The 15501-nt window shown below is 43.7% G+C and overlaps 1 protein-coding gene across 3 annotated transcripts in view; it reads right to left on the bottom strand.

Moving 5' to 3' along the window:
* NF1 (neurofibromin 1) overlaps nucleotides 1-15501 on the bottom strand; it is a 166871-nt gene that overhangs the window by 139176 nt on the left and 12194 nt on the right. For all 3 annotated transcript variants that reach the window (XM_035139244.3, XM_035139245.3, XM_035139246.3), the window contains exons 3-12: nucleotides 15227-15310; nucleotides 13047-13237; nucleotides 10704-10810; nucleotides 8423-8490; nucleotides 7696-7771; nucleotides 6708-6865; nucleotides 5417-5590; nucleotides 4079-4201; nucleotides 3084-3158; nucleotides 1412-1543 (exon numbers count right to left, since the gene is read on the bottom strand). In XM_035139244.3, coding sequence (XP_034995135.1) covers nucleotides 1412-1543; nucleotides 3084-3158; nucleotides 4079-4201; nucleotides 5417-5590; nucleotides 6708-6865; nucleotides 7696-7771; nucleotides 8423-8490; nucleotides 10704-10810; nucleotides 13047-13237; nucleotides 15227-15310 — 1188 coding nt within the window. The remainder of the gene's footprint in view (nucleotides 1-1411; nucleotides 1544-3083; nucleotides 3159-4078; nucleotides 4202-5416; nucleotides 5591-6707; nucleotides 6866-7695; nucleotides 7772-8422; nucleotides 8491-10703; nucleotides 10811-13046; nucleotides 13238-15226; nucleotides 15311-15501) is intronic.

Raw genomic sequence — 15501 nt, 5'->3', positions numbered from 1 at the left:
AGTAGACATAATCCTTGTTGCAAAAAAACCAAAAACAACCCAGCCAAATTCTCTTCCTACACTCCTACATTATCACCGATCTGAACTGCCGGCATGCTGTAATATGGAGCAATGAAACAACTGACAGCACAAGAAACTTCCATGAAAAAACATCTCTGTAATTTGCTGACAAAGCTGGAAAAGCAACAGCTCGGTGGTAGAGCGCATGCAAAGCATGCAGAAGGCGCTAGGTTTAATCTGCCAGCATCTCTGATTAAAAAGAAAGCATGGAAAAACCCGTTGTCCTCCAAAGGTTGCTGGACTTCAACTCCCTTGACCATTGGGCCATGCAGACTGGGGATGATGAGAGTTGGGAGTCCAGCAATATCTAGAGCAGGCATCCCCAAACTTTGGCCCTCCAGATGTTTTGGACTACAATTCCCATCTTCCCTGACCACTGGTCCTTTTATCTAGGGATCATGGGAGTTGTAGGCCAAAACATCTGGAGGGCCGCAGTTTGGGGATGCCTGATCTAGAGGGTGATAAGTTTCCCAACCCCCAAGTTAAATGACCTCACATAGCAGGTCCCCTGTCTGAGACCTTGGAGAGCAGCTGCCAGTGAGTCAATTTCCATCAGCTTCAGCCAGCGGCCTAGCCGTGCTCCTGTCTTGACAGGGATACCCTAACTATTGCTGTCTATGCTCTAGTAAACCTCTAGGTTAGATTACTGCAAACCGTTATACTTGGGGCCTGCCTCTGAAGACGGCTGGGTAATTTCAGCTAGTGCAGAATTTGGCAGCCAGGTTGCTCACTGGGGCAAGACAGTTTGAGCATATTACACCGATCCTGGCTTGACTGCGCTGGCTGTCAATTCATTTCCGGGCCCAATTCAACTTTTCTCATTCAGTGTGGATTCAGTGTGGAAGTGGATCACTTCCATGATCTACATTTTTATGCATATCTTACATGTTTCAATGCACTTCATATTCATGTCACTATCTTTGTCTGGGTCAGAAGACTCAAGCAAAGGGGGGGGGAAGCAATGTTGATGTGGGCAGTACTCCTTTGACCCACCTGTCCCATGCAAATTTCACCCTTCAAATATTTCTAGAATGGCATCGGATCCAAAGCCCAGGCACTCCAGTAGCCAAGTTTACCCGTGTTTGACTTTCTTTCCTATGGTCTTGGAAGTAAAGAGTACCACTAGCCAAACTCTCTTCTTGGTTAACTTGGGACAAATCCAATCCTGGGATTTGCTTAGGACACAAGAAATATCATTGGGGAAAGGGTTAGAACTTTTGCTTTTAAGGACTGCGGCATTTGTACCACCTTTTATGATATAACAGAACATCAAGGAGATGCAATGAACACACGTCCTTTTTTTTAACAACAGCAAAATCTAACAACTGAAAAATGAGGAGTGGGGCCTTACCGGTGTCATGCGAATCGGGGTGTGCACGCCAGAACCTTGTAGAGCTTTATGGAGGGTTTCACTAAACATGCTGCGGAGTTCCACTGAATGACAGTATACGGCGTCAATCTTAGGCCACCAGTCAAGTGCAGACTAAAGTAACGCCGGAGGTGGGGGGTGGGGAGAGAGAAGACCAACAGAGATCACAAAATGAAACCTAGAAAGGATTTCAATGGGGCACTTAGGCCCAGCAGCCTGATCCTGCAAATCGCATCCCTGACTCATGTTCAGCGATCCCTTGAAAGCCTCCAGGGAAGATCCCATTTCTTCTTTATGTTACTATTACATTTATATCCCACTTTTTCTCAAGGAAGCTCGAGGGGATGTACACTTTTCTGCCCTTCTCCATTTTATCCTCACAACCACCCTGTAAGGTAGGTTAGGCTGAGAAGTAATGACTGGCCCACAGTCACCCAGCAGGCTTTCATGGCTGAGCGGAGATCTGAACCTAAAGCTTTTGTTTGCCTCTCAGAACTCAGAAAAACAGAGTAGTGAGGAGGCAACGGCCATTAATCATCATGAGCAAAAGTCTCCTGCAGAAGGGCGATTCCAATTTCAGTAGGAAAGAAGCCCTGATCGGACTGGCAGCTTAAAGAAACACAGCTTTGGTAGCAATTGTCTCCAATTGTTAAGTTTTTGTTTTCATGCTGTTTCTAGAAGTAGCTAATAGGAATCCCTGCCGCTCTCCTTCCCAGTGGGGATGAATCAGTCGTGCTGAGCAATGCAGCACCCTTCCAGGTGGTAATCCCATACATAACATCTGGAAGCCATTCTTGCTGCTGTGGAGGGAGGCCTGGTAAAGGCCAGTGGACACAATGCTAGCCAATCCTCAGCTACGGTTAAGGGACTGGGAACAAACCGCAGGGATCGCATGCAGCCTTCCCTAAGCCATTCCCTCTCGGGCGAATTCTCCCCAAATCGCTTGACCGTTGCTTTGCCATTGCGCCTGCATGGATGTTAAAGATGGCTAATGAAAACCAGGAAGCCTTCTTTGAAGGAGGGTGTGAAACTCTAGTTCTGAAGCTAGCTTGAAATGTCAGGGTCTCGTCTGGCTTGCCTTAACCGGTTTATATCCATGCGGACATGAATGTGAAAGATCAAGATAAAGAACATCGGAGGTGTCTGCACATCTAAAGGAAGGAAGCGTGCAATTTCAGGGCCAATTCCTGACCTTCCCATCCATGCTAAGCATCTACTAGTTATTTATATTATTACTTATATATCCCACCTTCCCTCCAAGGAACTCAAGGTGGAATACACAATTCTCTCACTTCCCATTTTATCCTCATAACAACCCTGTGAGGCAGGTTAGCGAAGGGACAGTGGCTTTCCCAAGTTATTATATACAGTCTTAAATTTTCAATGGTACTACTTATCACACACACACTTGGTATCTACAGTTGCTGATGGAATTCCAACGTATCAATAGATGGGCATTAGAGATGGGATTCTGATGTCTAGAAAGCCTCTGCTGGTTTGGGGGATACTCCACCCTTGAAATGCAATTGCCCAGAGGGCTTCAACAGGTAAGCTCTCCACCTTCCCCCAGTCCCATTCTCCTTCTCCACTTCTAATCAAATCATTACCATTTCTGAACAAATTACCAAGTCTTTTTGATAACTCAATAACTTACATTTGTGATTATACGGTGGAGTGAATTTACCAGCACATAATGAAATGTTGATGGGGAATTCTGTGCCAGGCAAGTCTGGAAAAGAAGAAGGGAAACATTTATAAGGTTTTCTTCTGCAACAAACCCGGAAGTCAACGGGTTACAAAACTCTGCAGCACAAGCTCCATCGAAATGAGCAGGACCTGTTAAAGGACACTTTTCTGCAGGAATGAAGTGGACACCTTTCCCCGTGCAACCTATTTATTTAGTTGAAAGCATTTATTAAACTACTTAAGATTTAAAAAAAATCTAAGCCATGTGAAAACAAAACATATAACTGAAACAAAAACCCAACCTAAATCCAACAAAGCAATATAAAAACCCACGGAATTGTATGGAAACAAAAACAGAAATACGGAGTATTCAAACATGTAAAGCAGGTTACAGGTTAGGAAAAATCTGAACAAAAAGATACATCTTCACAGAATGCCTGAAGCAACTGGTGGTGGCTGCTTTGTATATAGCAGAGGGAATGGCATGCCACAGTACAGGAGCAACAGCAGAAAATGCCTGCTTTGGTGTCACCACCCAATGATACTCTGCAAGGCATGGGACTACTAGTAGAGTTTCCCCAGATGTTCTAAGTGATCTTATAGGTCTATACAGAGGCAGGCAGGCAGCCTTTCAGATAGCTTGGTCTCACATTGGTCCCATGTTGTTGGGTTTGCAAGGGAGAGGTTCTTGGTGGACTGAGTCCAAAGAAAATAAAAGATTCCTAGGGCTTCTTCAGTCAATTCAAAACTTGAAAGTCACTAAAGAGCAGCAGGAAAGGTATCTTGAAAGCTAGCTACCTAAAATAGATTTCTAGAAAACACTCAAACTGTAATTGCTGAGAAACAGAATTCTCTATTATTCATGACTCCCCAACCGCTGCTGACCCATCCATCCTTCATATCCCATGGCTCAAAAATAGCCTCAGGCTAGAGAGCACGTGCCTGCAGAGCCACAAGCCTCACCTTGAAGTGCTGGTTATTGTGTGGGTTGATGCGGAAGCAAGACACTAAGCAGTCAATCATGAGGTCTATGTCTGCATTCTGGTTGCCTCTTGAGAACGGCTTGCTAGGATTGAAGAGCAGGTTCTGAAAAACGAACAAACATGTGCCGCAGTTATTTTGGTCAGCACATGCCACGGGGCTACTCTTCAGAGAATGAGAAGAGCAAAGTAGCCCATCTTCTCTAAAGGATATGCGGCTATTTGAGGAAGTATTTTTGTCCCCCAATAAGAACAGGAAGAGCAAGCTTTTGGGAACTAGTGAACCTTTTATTTACGCTAATGAAAAAAGCATGGCTTGCAACGGAGGGAGGCGTACATTGGCCAAGGAAGTCAAGTCAATGGGTCTGCTCTTTGAAGCAGACATCAACTGATGCCACTGAGTGGTTTGAGCCAGAAATGGGGGACTTGTGGCCCTCCAGATGTTGCGGGACTCAAACTCCCATTATCCCAACATCTGGAGGGCTCTGTCATAAGCCTTATGCCTCGTCTCAGTTGTCATTGTTAAGCAAGCAAGAGGACAACCCCCTGCAAGATTTTAAAGGATTTCTATGTAGCTTTCTCCTTGGACCATCTGGTAAAAGACACAGGAGGCCTCCCAGTTATTGGGTGGCATTCAACTAGGTTTTACTCAGAAGAGATCCTTTGAAACTATTCTATGTAACTTACTCATGTTCACTTATTTCAACATGTTTAATGTGAGTAAAATTTAGTTGAATACCACCCATTATCTCCCCACACACACACACCACTATACACATGGTGTCCAGCGAGAGAGATGTTTATGTAGCTGGAAGGGTTTGGTCAAGGCTGCTCAATGCTAAAGTGAGGGTTTCGGTCTATGGCCAACTCTTAGTCCCCCCCAACCAACTTTTGATTTTATCAGTAGGGCGGCCTTCTTTGCCTAGATTTTATTTTACAAAAATCCTGTATATGCACAAAATAGCACACCCTGACTGTAGCTCAATTCTGTCATCGCATCAAGCAACAGTTTGTGCCAACTCTAATTCAGAACCCACACCATGGTTTGAGTTTTTAGGTGTCCAATATGTAAACTATAGCTCTGCTTCCATTTCTTCCCACAGCTTCAAGCTCACTCCCATTTCCAGGTGAAGCAGTTTCTGTTAAATAGAAGTTGTCAATTCAGACCTCCCACAAAGCCATGGTGAAGCTTCTCTTAACCACTCTTTGCAATGATGAGCCATGAAAGTTTCACTTAACAGTTCAAAATCCTAAGCTAAAATACACACAAACCCAGCACTACAAAATTTGATTCTCCTCTATTCATTTATTTTCTTTTTACCTTCAGATCTACCACCATGGATTGAACTAGAAGGAAAATGACAGAGTTGTCTTCCCAGCTGATGTAGGTCGATGCTTTGCACAACTTAACGCAAGCAATGGCAGCACTTTCTGTCAACTGTCTGCTTCCACTGTGGCCTGAAAGTGCCTTCCTGAGGTTGTCCAAAAATAGCTTCTGCAGGATTCAAAACACAAAATTGGTCAGAAAGAGAAAAGAACTTATAACTCCATCCTGAGATACTCGGGCTCAAATTCCAGATCAGACACTGATCTGCCTTGAGGACAGTACTGCAAGACTCGGTTCCTGCTTCTCTGCCTGACTTCCTTCCACCTGGCCTCAGAGACCAGGGCCTTGGCAGACTCCTTCCTGCAAAGACTGCTCCTGAGGTGGAAGGCACCTAGAACCCTTTCCCCATGCTGGTTGCTAATGTGGATTTGCATATTACATTGTGAAATGCTTGTTGCTTCTGTTGCACTTGCATGTTGATTTGCTTGTTGGTTTTGTCAGCCACTTCGAGCATTATGTGGGAAAGCAGCATATAAATGAACATGATGAGAAACCAGCATTAGTTTTTGTGTAGTCTGTGCTTTATCATATTAAGGCCATAACCAATGCCTAGAACCATCTTTATATTATTATACCACAGTACTAGAGGGAATAATCCTTAACTCTCTCTCTTTTTCAAGCACACACAAAATTGACGCCACTGTCTATAACCTAGTTCTCAGCAAGACAGTCAATCTGTGTCTGGACTTTACCCACTTCAGAAGGCTGAGAGGGCAGAATGCCCCTTCATGGATAACGTTCCCTGCATACAGAAAACTAGAATGTCAGAGCAAACGGTCCTAGCCTAGCATTCTCTCCCATGTGCTACTTTGCTATGCGCTAGGAAATTTTCTTCCTTGGGGGAGCACTCCTTCCATTAGGAAGATACAGCAGTCCCAATGCAGATTTTAAAGCATCTCATTAGATTTTAAAAACCGTGACTCAACTGGGGCCTCTCAGACACCAGTACTAGATCAGTGAAGTGGCATATTTTCCCTAGTTGCAGGAAAATTTAAAAAGGGAGAATAATGAAGCAAAAGGCTTTTAAGCATTTGCATTCAAGCTCTTCGATTCAAGGAAGAATCATGTGCAAATTCTTTGCATGTAACGAGAGAGAAAGAGAAGTTCCAGTCCAGCCTCTTAATCAACATGCTTGCTTATTTATTTATTTATTTTTAAATTATCTATATGCATATATGAAAGCCGGACTGGCACCAGCCAGAGATGGCATTGCAGCTCCCTTTACCTTGTTTATTTTGTTCTCCTCCACCCCATCCTTGTTAATGTTTTGGATGATTTCTGGACACAGGACGAGGAGGATTATTTGCAAGGGCCAAACAGCCGCCTTGCGTTTTGTGCTTTCGGCAAATCCATCCACCAAATCAAACAGCTTCTCTGCGCAATCTGCGGCGGAGGCAGGAGGAGACAACACATGCAGTTACTTCTGGGTAGGCCGAGGTGCAAAAGCTGAAATACCTCCCACGTTTACCACCGGAATGGTATTTCATAGCACTGTGATAACACTGCTGTTGAAAGGGAAAGCACCTCGGGTTGGAGGCAGTATGCTTCTCAAAACCAGTACAGTAGCTGGGAAATGCAAGTGGGGACAGGGTTGTGGCGCTCAGGTCCTGCTTGAAAGGTTTCCCACAGGCACCTGGCCACTGTGAGAAGAGGATGCTGGTCTGGATGGGCCATTTGCCTGACCCAGGAGGCTCTTATTATGTTCTTATCCGTTGTCAAATGCAGGATTTCATTTCAGCAATGTTTTTAATACAGAAATGAGTATTTGACCATGTTCTATCACGGGCAGGCTAGATATTTAATCGAACACATGGTACAACTCTTCTTGGACATTTCAAGCTTCAGATCACAAAAGCACACTTGAATGCTCTCCTCATAAGGAACTCCCCAAATACCAAGCTACCTATCAAGAATACCTATTCCCTTTCATATATTAGCTTTCTGCATATATAGACATTTTCTGCTACGGGAAGAACCCTAGGACCCAAATGGGATTTTGCAGGAAATAAGTCGACCACTGAAGTTTGCCAGCAATATAGGCCTGCCCTCAATCTGCTGGAGTGGAAAAAGGAGGAGGAGAAATGCAACTCCTTCTCTCCTCCATACTGAAGTTGGTGACCTCTGAAATCAGGCAACAGTTGAGGCAAATAGTGCTTAATTGGAGCCCACACCAGTTTATAAGTTATACAATCCAACTTCTGGTGATGTCTTACCCGCCAGATCTGTCTGCGGTGTCTGGTACAGCTTAGTAAACTCGTCCGGATAGTTTTCCACCCAGTTCCAAAATGCCTGCGGAATATCGGCACACGGGTCATAAAAGCAGAGTTAGTTCACGGAATTTATTTTGTTCAGGAGCAACGGTGACGAGCAATACAGTCGTCACCTTTCCAGTTTCACCTGGCAAAGCTCTCAGAGCCACTTCAATTGCTACAGACTACATAGTCTTGTGCGGCCCTACCTGGAGATGCTGGGGAGTGTACTTGCATGCAAAGCAGATGCTCTGAAACTGAGCTGCAGACAAAATTTGTGGGGAAATATGGCTATCAATGCCTACTAGTCACAATGGCTGTATGCTAACTCCAAGATAAGAGACTCTATGCTTCTGAATACCAGTTGCTTAGGGAATAATACCAAGAGAGGACTATTGTGTCCATGCCCTCCTTGTGGGCTTCCCTGAAGAGGTATTTGGCTGGTTACTGGGGACAAAGAGGAAGACAGACTAGGTGAGTCCTTAGTGTGATCCAGCTGTGGGGATGCTCTTCTGAGAAACAAAAAACAAAGGTTTTTCAATAGTTTTGCACGGCGTGATTCGGGCTCTCCCCTTCCAGCAGAAAGAGTACTTGGTATGCACTCCAGTACCACAAAACCCCGCAACAACCTATGAGCAGACCCCTACACTCTTGCAGCTTCTGAAGACTTACAAGCCAGGGGGAAACTTGCCTTTTCAAGACTGTTGATAACCGCCAGTTGTGCTACTTTCTTGAGGGCTTTAAATTTAAAGGCCGTTTCTGTGAAAACAAGAAAAAAAAATCCACTCCTACAATGTGCAAGATGACAATAATGCTATGAAAACTGTCTGAGAATCACCTAAACAGCCACCCAAGCGGCAAGTGCTGCGTTATGACCCATTATTTTTGTACTTCAAATCAGGGTTCGGAATTAGCAGAGCGCCAGGCACATTTTGCACCTAAAGATTCTCCATTTGTCCTTAAAATCAGCTAGCTTTAATTTCCTTAAACATGTGTTTTATCTGTTCTTTTATTCCTCTGTGTTTGAGATTTATTTTATTTTACTGATATTTTAATTTGATGCAAGCCATCTTGAGCACTAAAAATGAAAAGGTGGGGTGGGAAAAAAAAGTAATAAACTTTTATAACAAAAGCAGCAGCCAGGAAACTCCTGAACTGCACCTCAGCCGGGAGTGGACTTCTTTTTCATCTCAGTCCAAGAATCTCCCCAACTCCAACCAGCTGTTAACAGGAGGGTAATACTACTAACATACCCATCAACTTAAAAAAGTAAATATCAGGGCCAAACTAACTGAAAAAGCAAAAACTGAAATCATGAGGTGGGGGGGAGCAAAAACTGAAATCAGGAGGTGGCAAAAGAGAGAATGCAGATTTTACTGGAATCATGGCACTTGCCTTTGTGCCATATTCTTGATACATCCTCAAAACCACTACCTACCCAGCACAGACAAATTTGCAGGCATCATACAGTTACCTGCAAATTTTCTCCCTCATGTGCAAGCAGTAGCTGTAGGGAGGCTAGCAAAGATTATTTGTAAACCGCTTTTAGGTTTCTGCAAACCACTTAGAGGTTTTCTTACAAATCAAGTGGCAAATGAATAATATATATATATATATATATATATATATAGTTTACGGCATTCTCCCAAACCGCTTGCCCAATCGCGGTCAAATTTGCCCACAATGTCACATGGGTATAGGCAAGTGTTTACATGCACATAGATTGGCCACATGTCACACCTGTGCCACAAAAACCAGGTAAAATCCACTGGTTTGGAACCCTGAAATCAAAGGGCTGGGGAAGCTGGGAAATAGAAGGCAGAAGAGTACAACACAGCGCCCTCTAGCGGCAGCTACACTGGTACTACAGCTAGAAAACATTGGCCCTCTCGGAGGCTACACTGGTACTGCAGCTACTAGGCCAGACATCCCCAAATTGCGGCCCTCCAGATGTTTTGGCCTACAACTCCCATGATCCCTAGCTAAGAGGACCAGTGGTCAGGGATGGTGGGAATTGTAGTCCAAAACATCTGGAGGGCCGAAGTTTGGGGATGCCTGTACTAGGCCGAATGGAGGCTTGCCTTTACAAACTAGGCCCGAATGGAGGTGGGGACTCACCTGGGTGTGGGTTAGGGGCAGGAGGGGATGGGATAGGTCATGGATCGGGACAGGGTGGGGGGAATCACAGGGATGAGCCACAGCAACGCGTGGCTTGGCCAGCTAGTGTCAAATAAAAATAAAACAAACAAATAATAGAAAGCAATACAAAAATAGCATACAACAAACATCCCCACCCCCAGGTAATAGAAACTAAAAACTGTGTGCCCTGAAAGAAGGCAGAAGCCAGGGCGACTAAAAGCCAAGGTGATAGTACCAACAGCTGCTGAAGCAGGCCTGAGAATATTTCGCACCATTTGTTTGTATTAATATTTTAATTGTAAATTGCCTTGGTGCTTTGGCAAAGCTCACATTTCAACAAACCACAAACAACATCTAGACCAGTGTTTCTCAACCAATGTGCCTCCAGATGTTTTGGGACTACAACTCCCATCATTCCTGACCACTGGTCCTGCTAGCTAGGGATGATGGGAGTTGTAGTCCCAAAACATCTGGAGGCACACTGGTTGAGAAACACTGATCTAGACAATGCTTATGCACAGGCAATCATTAGTCAAGCTAGAATCTTCAGTGAAGGCCAAACTTGGCCCTCCAGCTGTTTTGGAACTACAACTCCCATCATCCCTAGCTAACAGGACCAGTGGTCAGGGATGATGGGAACTGTAGTCCCAAAACAGCTGGAGGGCAGAGTTTGGCCATCACTGAGCTAGATCAATAGGAGGAACTGTAGCACTCTGTCCTTAAGGATATATACTTAGGAGCAAGACCCACTCATTTCAACAGGATGCCCTTTTAGATATGTGAGGACGGAATCACCCCTCTCATTAGGAACTATCAAAAGGTTCATCACTTACCTTGCAGTATACGCTTTAGTTTAGCACAGTCGACACTGATGTACTGTAAGAGTTCAATGTCATGAACATCAGCATTGTCTTCAGAGCACACAGTCAGTTCCTGCAATCTGCGAAAAACAAGCAGCTTCTCAAAATGGATGGACTTTTGACATAATGGAGGGAGAGGGGAGAATGTGAAATGACAATGCACTCAGTTGTTTAGGGCAGCCAGAATTGGTCAAATGCACAAAGGCGACACAGACATGCTTTGGATTTTAAAGATTCAGAACTTGCCAAGATCCAACACTTCCTTTTCATTCAATTTCCACACTGATCACTAGTTTTATTTCCTTAGCTGTTTGATAGGATTTATAGTTTACCTGAGAGCAGAGTTCTCAGAGCAGCCCACAAGAAATAAAACCATGTTAAAAGTACGAGGATTCCACAGAACTATTTTGATCCCCCCCCCATATGACATTGACATGGTCAGGTTAAGATGGTTATTCACCATGGATATTGCATCATGTGAGGAAGGTGCTGCCTACATGCTTAAATCCAGATTCCTGCCGCCTCCCTTGCCCCCTTCTTAAGGTGCAGAAATCATGCAAGATAAGTGTCCACTGGTAGTGCTTACATCAGACATTAACATTAAACATGTGGGAGTACATACTTACTCCCTTGGCCATGCAAAAAAAAAATCACTCGTGCATTAAGTCCCTGAAACAGGCTTTTTTTATGAGGCCAGGGGACAAAAGCAGTATAGGCAAGCCTGTGCTAGCTAATATCCAAATCATGTTATTAATTTAGCAAATTGTGTTATTAATTTTTTAATGCACGAGCCTGAGGGGGCCACGTGTCCATGTGCATTTGAAGTCCACCTTAATATGCTAGAGGACTTCACCTGAGCTGATTGTGAAGTCATTTGCAGCTTCACAGCCTATTCTGTCAAAAAACAAACCAACCCCCATGGTGCCTCACTGCCCTCCCTTGCCTTGACCCTAATGAATTCAATTAGCCATGAAGTCTTAAGTGCATCTCACAGATTCTTCTCCCGCCCACACCACACTCTTGGTGATTCAGCACTTTGGCCCACATGCAACTAATAACTAAATCATGTGTTGAGCGCAAGCTGAGAAACTGCTTTGCTCGGTCTTAAATCAACAGGTGTGTGTGCACGACATGATACGTAACTTCCAGCGCCAACCATCAAGGGAGCTCTTCATTTCATCTATGTGGAAAAAGGCTTAACTCTGGCATGATGACATGGGAATGTGCCAGGAATTCAAAAGCATGGGTCACAGGACCCACAACACTAACTGCCTGAACCACTGAACATCCCCTCTCCCCCCCCCCCCCCGGTCAAATAACCCATAGGGACAAGCAATGAATGGCCAAATGTTTAAATTAATTTCTGAGCAAGAACATCATTTGAAACGATTTCTCTCTTTCATGATCCCCTCCCAGGTCCACGCAGCCAAGAACAGGAAATATAAGACCGAACAACACTCAGAAGTTACTTCAAGGAGAGGTTTATATTTAATTGTTTCTGACTATTCCCCATAAAGGAAATGCAGTGTCTCCCGTTCTGTATGCAACCACTCTCCATCAAGACATTTAGCAAAAAAGAGAAAACCCACATCCTCCAGAGCTGGCTGCCAAGAACAACTCCTTGAAACAGAGGTTATGAAAAGGCCCGTAAAATTTAGTTGAGGTACCCTTTAAATGCAGGACTTTCTACCTGCTCATTAGAGACTGATGTTGCTCCTACGCTCTCCACTTCTGGATCCAAAATCCACATAGCAGAACATAGGAAGCTGCCTTATACCTTAAATGATTTGCCCAATTAGACCAACATTGTCTCCTCTGAGTGGCAGCCGTTCTTGAGGGTCTTGAGCAGAAAGATTCTCTTATGTCAGGGACTGAGCCATGCTACCACAGAACTCTTAATTTGTCCTACTAATGAAATACCCATCTTCAGCTTCGTTCGCTGACAATTCTTTAGGTCTGACTTGATGCAAAGCCTTCTAAATGAATCAAAATTATTAAAATACACCTAGGTTCAAAGAGATGACCCAACAGCCCACAAATAGAAGGAAGGAGTAGAAATAAACCATACTAGGTCAGAAGAGACTTTACACTTGGAAGCTCAATCAACCACACTGTTTTTAACCTTCCTTGAGCTGTATTGATATTTATACATGACAGAGGCTGACTGGGGTCAGAAAACGTTGACAAGATTTTAAATGGGGAATGGCTGGGGGAACCCAGCCAGATGGGCGGGGTATAAATAATAAAATTATTATTATTATTATTAAATGGGCCTTCTAGGAACGATGGAGAAAGTAGCATCTTTCACTCACTCACCTGGTGGAGATGCGGCTGAAGACAGCGTTGAAATTGTTGCAGCTGAGAGAAAAGAGAACTCCAGAGGCAGAATTGCGAAGCTCTGCTGCGTGTTGATTCCCTTCACGGTAGGTGTGGATAAAGTGACAGATCTCCGGCAACAACTGCTTGACCAGCATCGTCTCATCGAGCCTCATAGTGTCCTTTGGTTGCTATGAGGACAGTTTGTATGTGACTGCCTGCCTGAAGCGTTTTCACAGTTCTCTTCCCCCATTGTTAGTAACCCAGGAAATCTGCTCCACTCACAAGCTATCACAGTATTTTGTAAACAAGAATGAACCAGCCACATCTGTCACAATAACTTACACCAGGGTGTTATAATGACCCTTAATGTGGCTGGGGGAAAGGTCGCGGCAATCCTTTTGTTATGTCCTGCAGAAGCAGCTCTCTATCCTTTTCCTTGGCCACCTTCCTCCTCTTGAACCTGCCTGTGCCTCAAAATCTGCATCAGAAGCGCTTTTCTGCCTGTAAGCAATTAATGGGGTGAGCAACCAGGAAAAGGGTCTTTTCAGTGGTGGCACCCCTATATCTTAGTTTAGACTTTTAAACTGATTTTAGCTCCATAGTTTAATGTTTCCTATCAATTTTAACTGTATTTTGTTACTTATTTTTTTCCCCTGTCGTAAAACTATGCAACTTTAAATAGATGTCCTTCAGCTCTATCTTGCCCATCACACCTTGCTGTGAGGAATGACCCTTCTTCAGATCGAGGCATAGGCAAATGGCCTGAATGGTCCTTAACAAGTACCTCTGCAACACTCATAGCCACTGACCCAGACAGCCTCTAAAGGCCTGCAGAGACTACGGAGGGGGGGCAGTGGGAAGGAGGGTGGACCCTGCACACAGTCCAGAGAAGGGGAGTAGCGTGCTTGATCCAATGCTTTGCTGCTCAGAGGAGGACAGGAACATGCTGCGGGTCTCATGACTGCATTTATAGATTGTCTGTAAGTATCTTTACACAGGTGTCAAATGACAAACTATGAACTATTCCGTCTGCAATGGCTTGGAAAGCGATCTTTTAAAACCAGTATGGGGAATCACAAGCAGCTTTCAGATGATCTCATTACACTAAGCTTGGAACTGTGTGAAGGAAACCCTCAGGAATAAACAAAGACTCTTAGATTTCACCAGAGCCCAAGTTTGGCTTTACAGCTTTGCAGAAAGAGCTAAACCACTAACTGCATTCCCAAGGTTGTAAAAGAGGAAAAAAGCAGACAGCCTCCAGGAACAGAGTTAAGTGAAAATAGGATCACTTTTCTGGAAACCTCAGGACTGCATTCCCAATGGAAGTTTAGACAAAGTTAACTAATGTAAACTAGGAAGCACCTGCAAAAGTCATCTTTAGCAGCCAGAGAGTCAGCTCCATTATCTGTGTACAAAACTAAGCCAAACTGAAAGAAAACCACAGGAGATCTCAGGTGGACTTATGTTTAAACATTTTAACTTTTAAAGTGAAAAGGTCTTATTTCTTTGCAACGGCTGAGCCACAAGTAAAACACAAAAGTTCCTTCTTTTTTCTTTTTCGTGTACCAAGGTGCATCAATACCCATTTTTGATGCAATTTTTAGAGCCAAAGATACCAAAATCTTCAAGTTTGCTTTTCAAGTCCAACCTAATTTTCCTTTCCAGAATTAGTCACATTTTTTTTAAAAAAAAAAAAGCACACGCATTCAGGAATTAGTTACAAAGAAAGTTGCATCCATTTCCTGATGCATTCGGCAAAAAGGCAAACAAACGTCAGCAATCAGCTGCAGCACTTGGCTCTCCACCCTGCAAATTGCTGCCACGAAAATGCTATTAGCCCACTTGTCTACATTTTCTAGAGTAGACAGTTGTTTGTAGCACTGAAACAGTATGAAACCATCCGTTTACAAAAAAATAATCCTTGATTGCTTGGAAGTCACTTCTATATTATTTTAATTAAATTTATTTGGTATAAAGAAGTTAAAACGCACCATAGTTCAAGTGCATTTGGAGACCACTTCTCAAGCATAACAGGCGAGTGACTTTTTACAAATCTGACATATTATCAGGAAGAACATGACTATTTCAGAAGACAGACATTTCACACATCTTCACAGTTAGATTGTCTATGTAGAATTAATATGCAACGGCAACTAGTTGTTAAGCAGGCTACTCACCCCAGCAAGACATTTTTCCAGTGTATCCAATATAATCAGCTGAGAAAGATACAAGTTCTTTTCAGCAGCTTCTCCAAATATTCTCTGGGGTGGGGGAGGTAGAACACAGGAAACCAATTAAGGTCTCATTACAAAAATGTATTTGCTTCCCATCATCCCACACAGTGGGTGGTATTCAGTTAAGTAGACCCACTGAAATTAATAGGTCTAACTTAGTCATGGCCATTGAATTCAGTGGGTCTACTCTGAGTAAAAATTAGCTGAATACCACCCAA

The sequence above is a fragment of the Zootoca vivipara genome, chromosome 14 (assembly GCF_965207765.1).
Source record: "Zootoca vivipara chromosome 14, rZooViv2.hap1.1, whole genome shotgun sequence".
In the NCBI taxonomy this organism is placed as follows: domain Eukaryota; kingdom Metazoa; phylum Chordata; class Lepidosauria; order Squamata; family Lacertidae; genus Zootoca; species Zootoca vivipara.
This window is presented reverse-complemented; position numbering and strand designations above follow the sequence as displayed.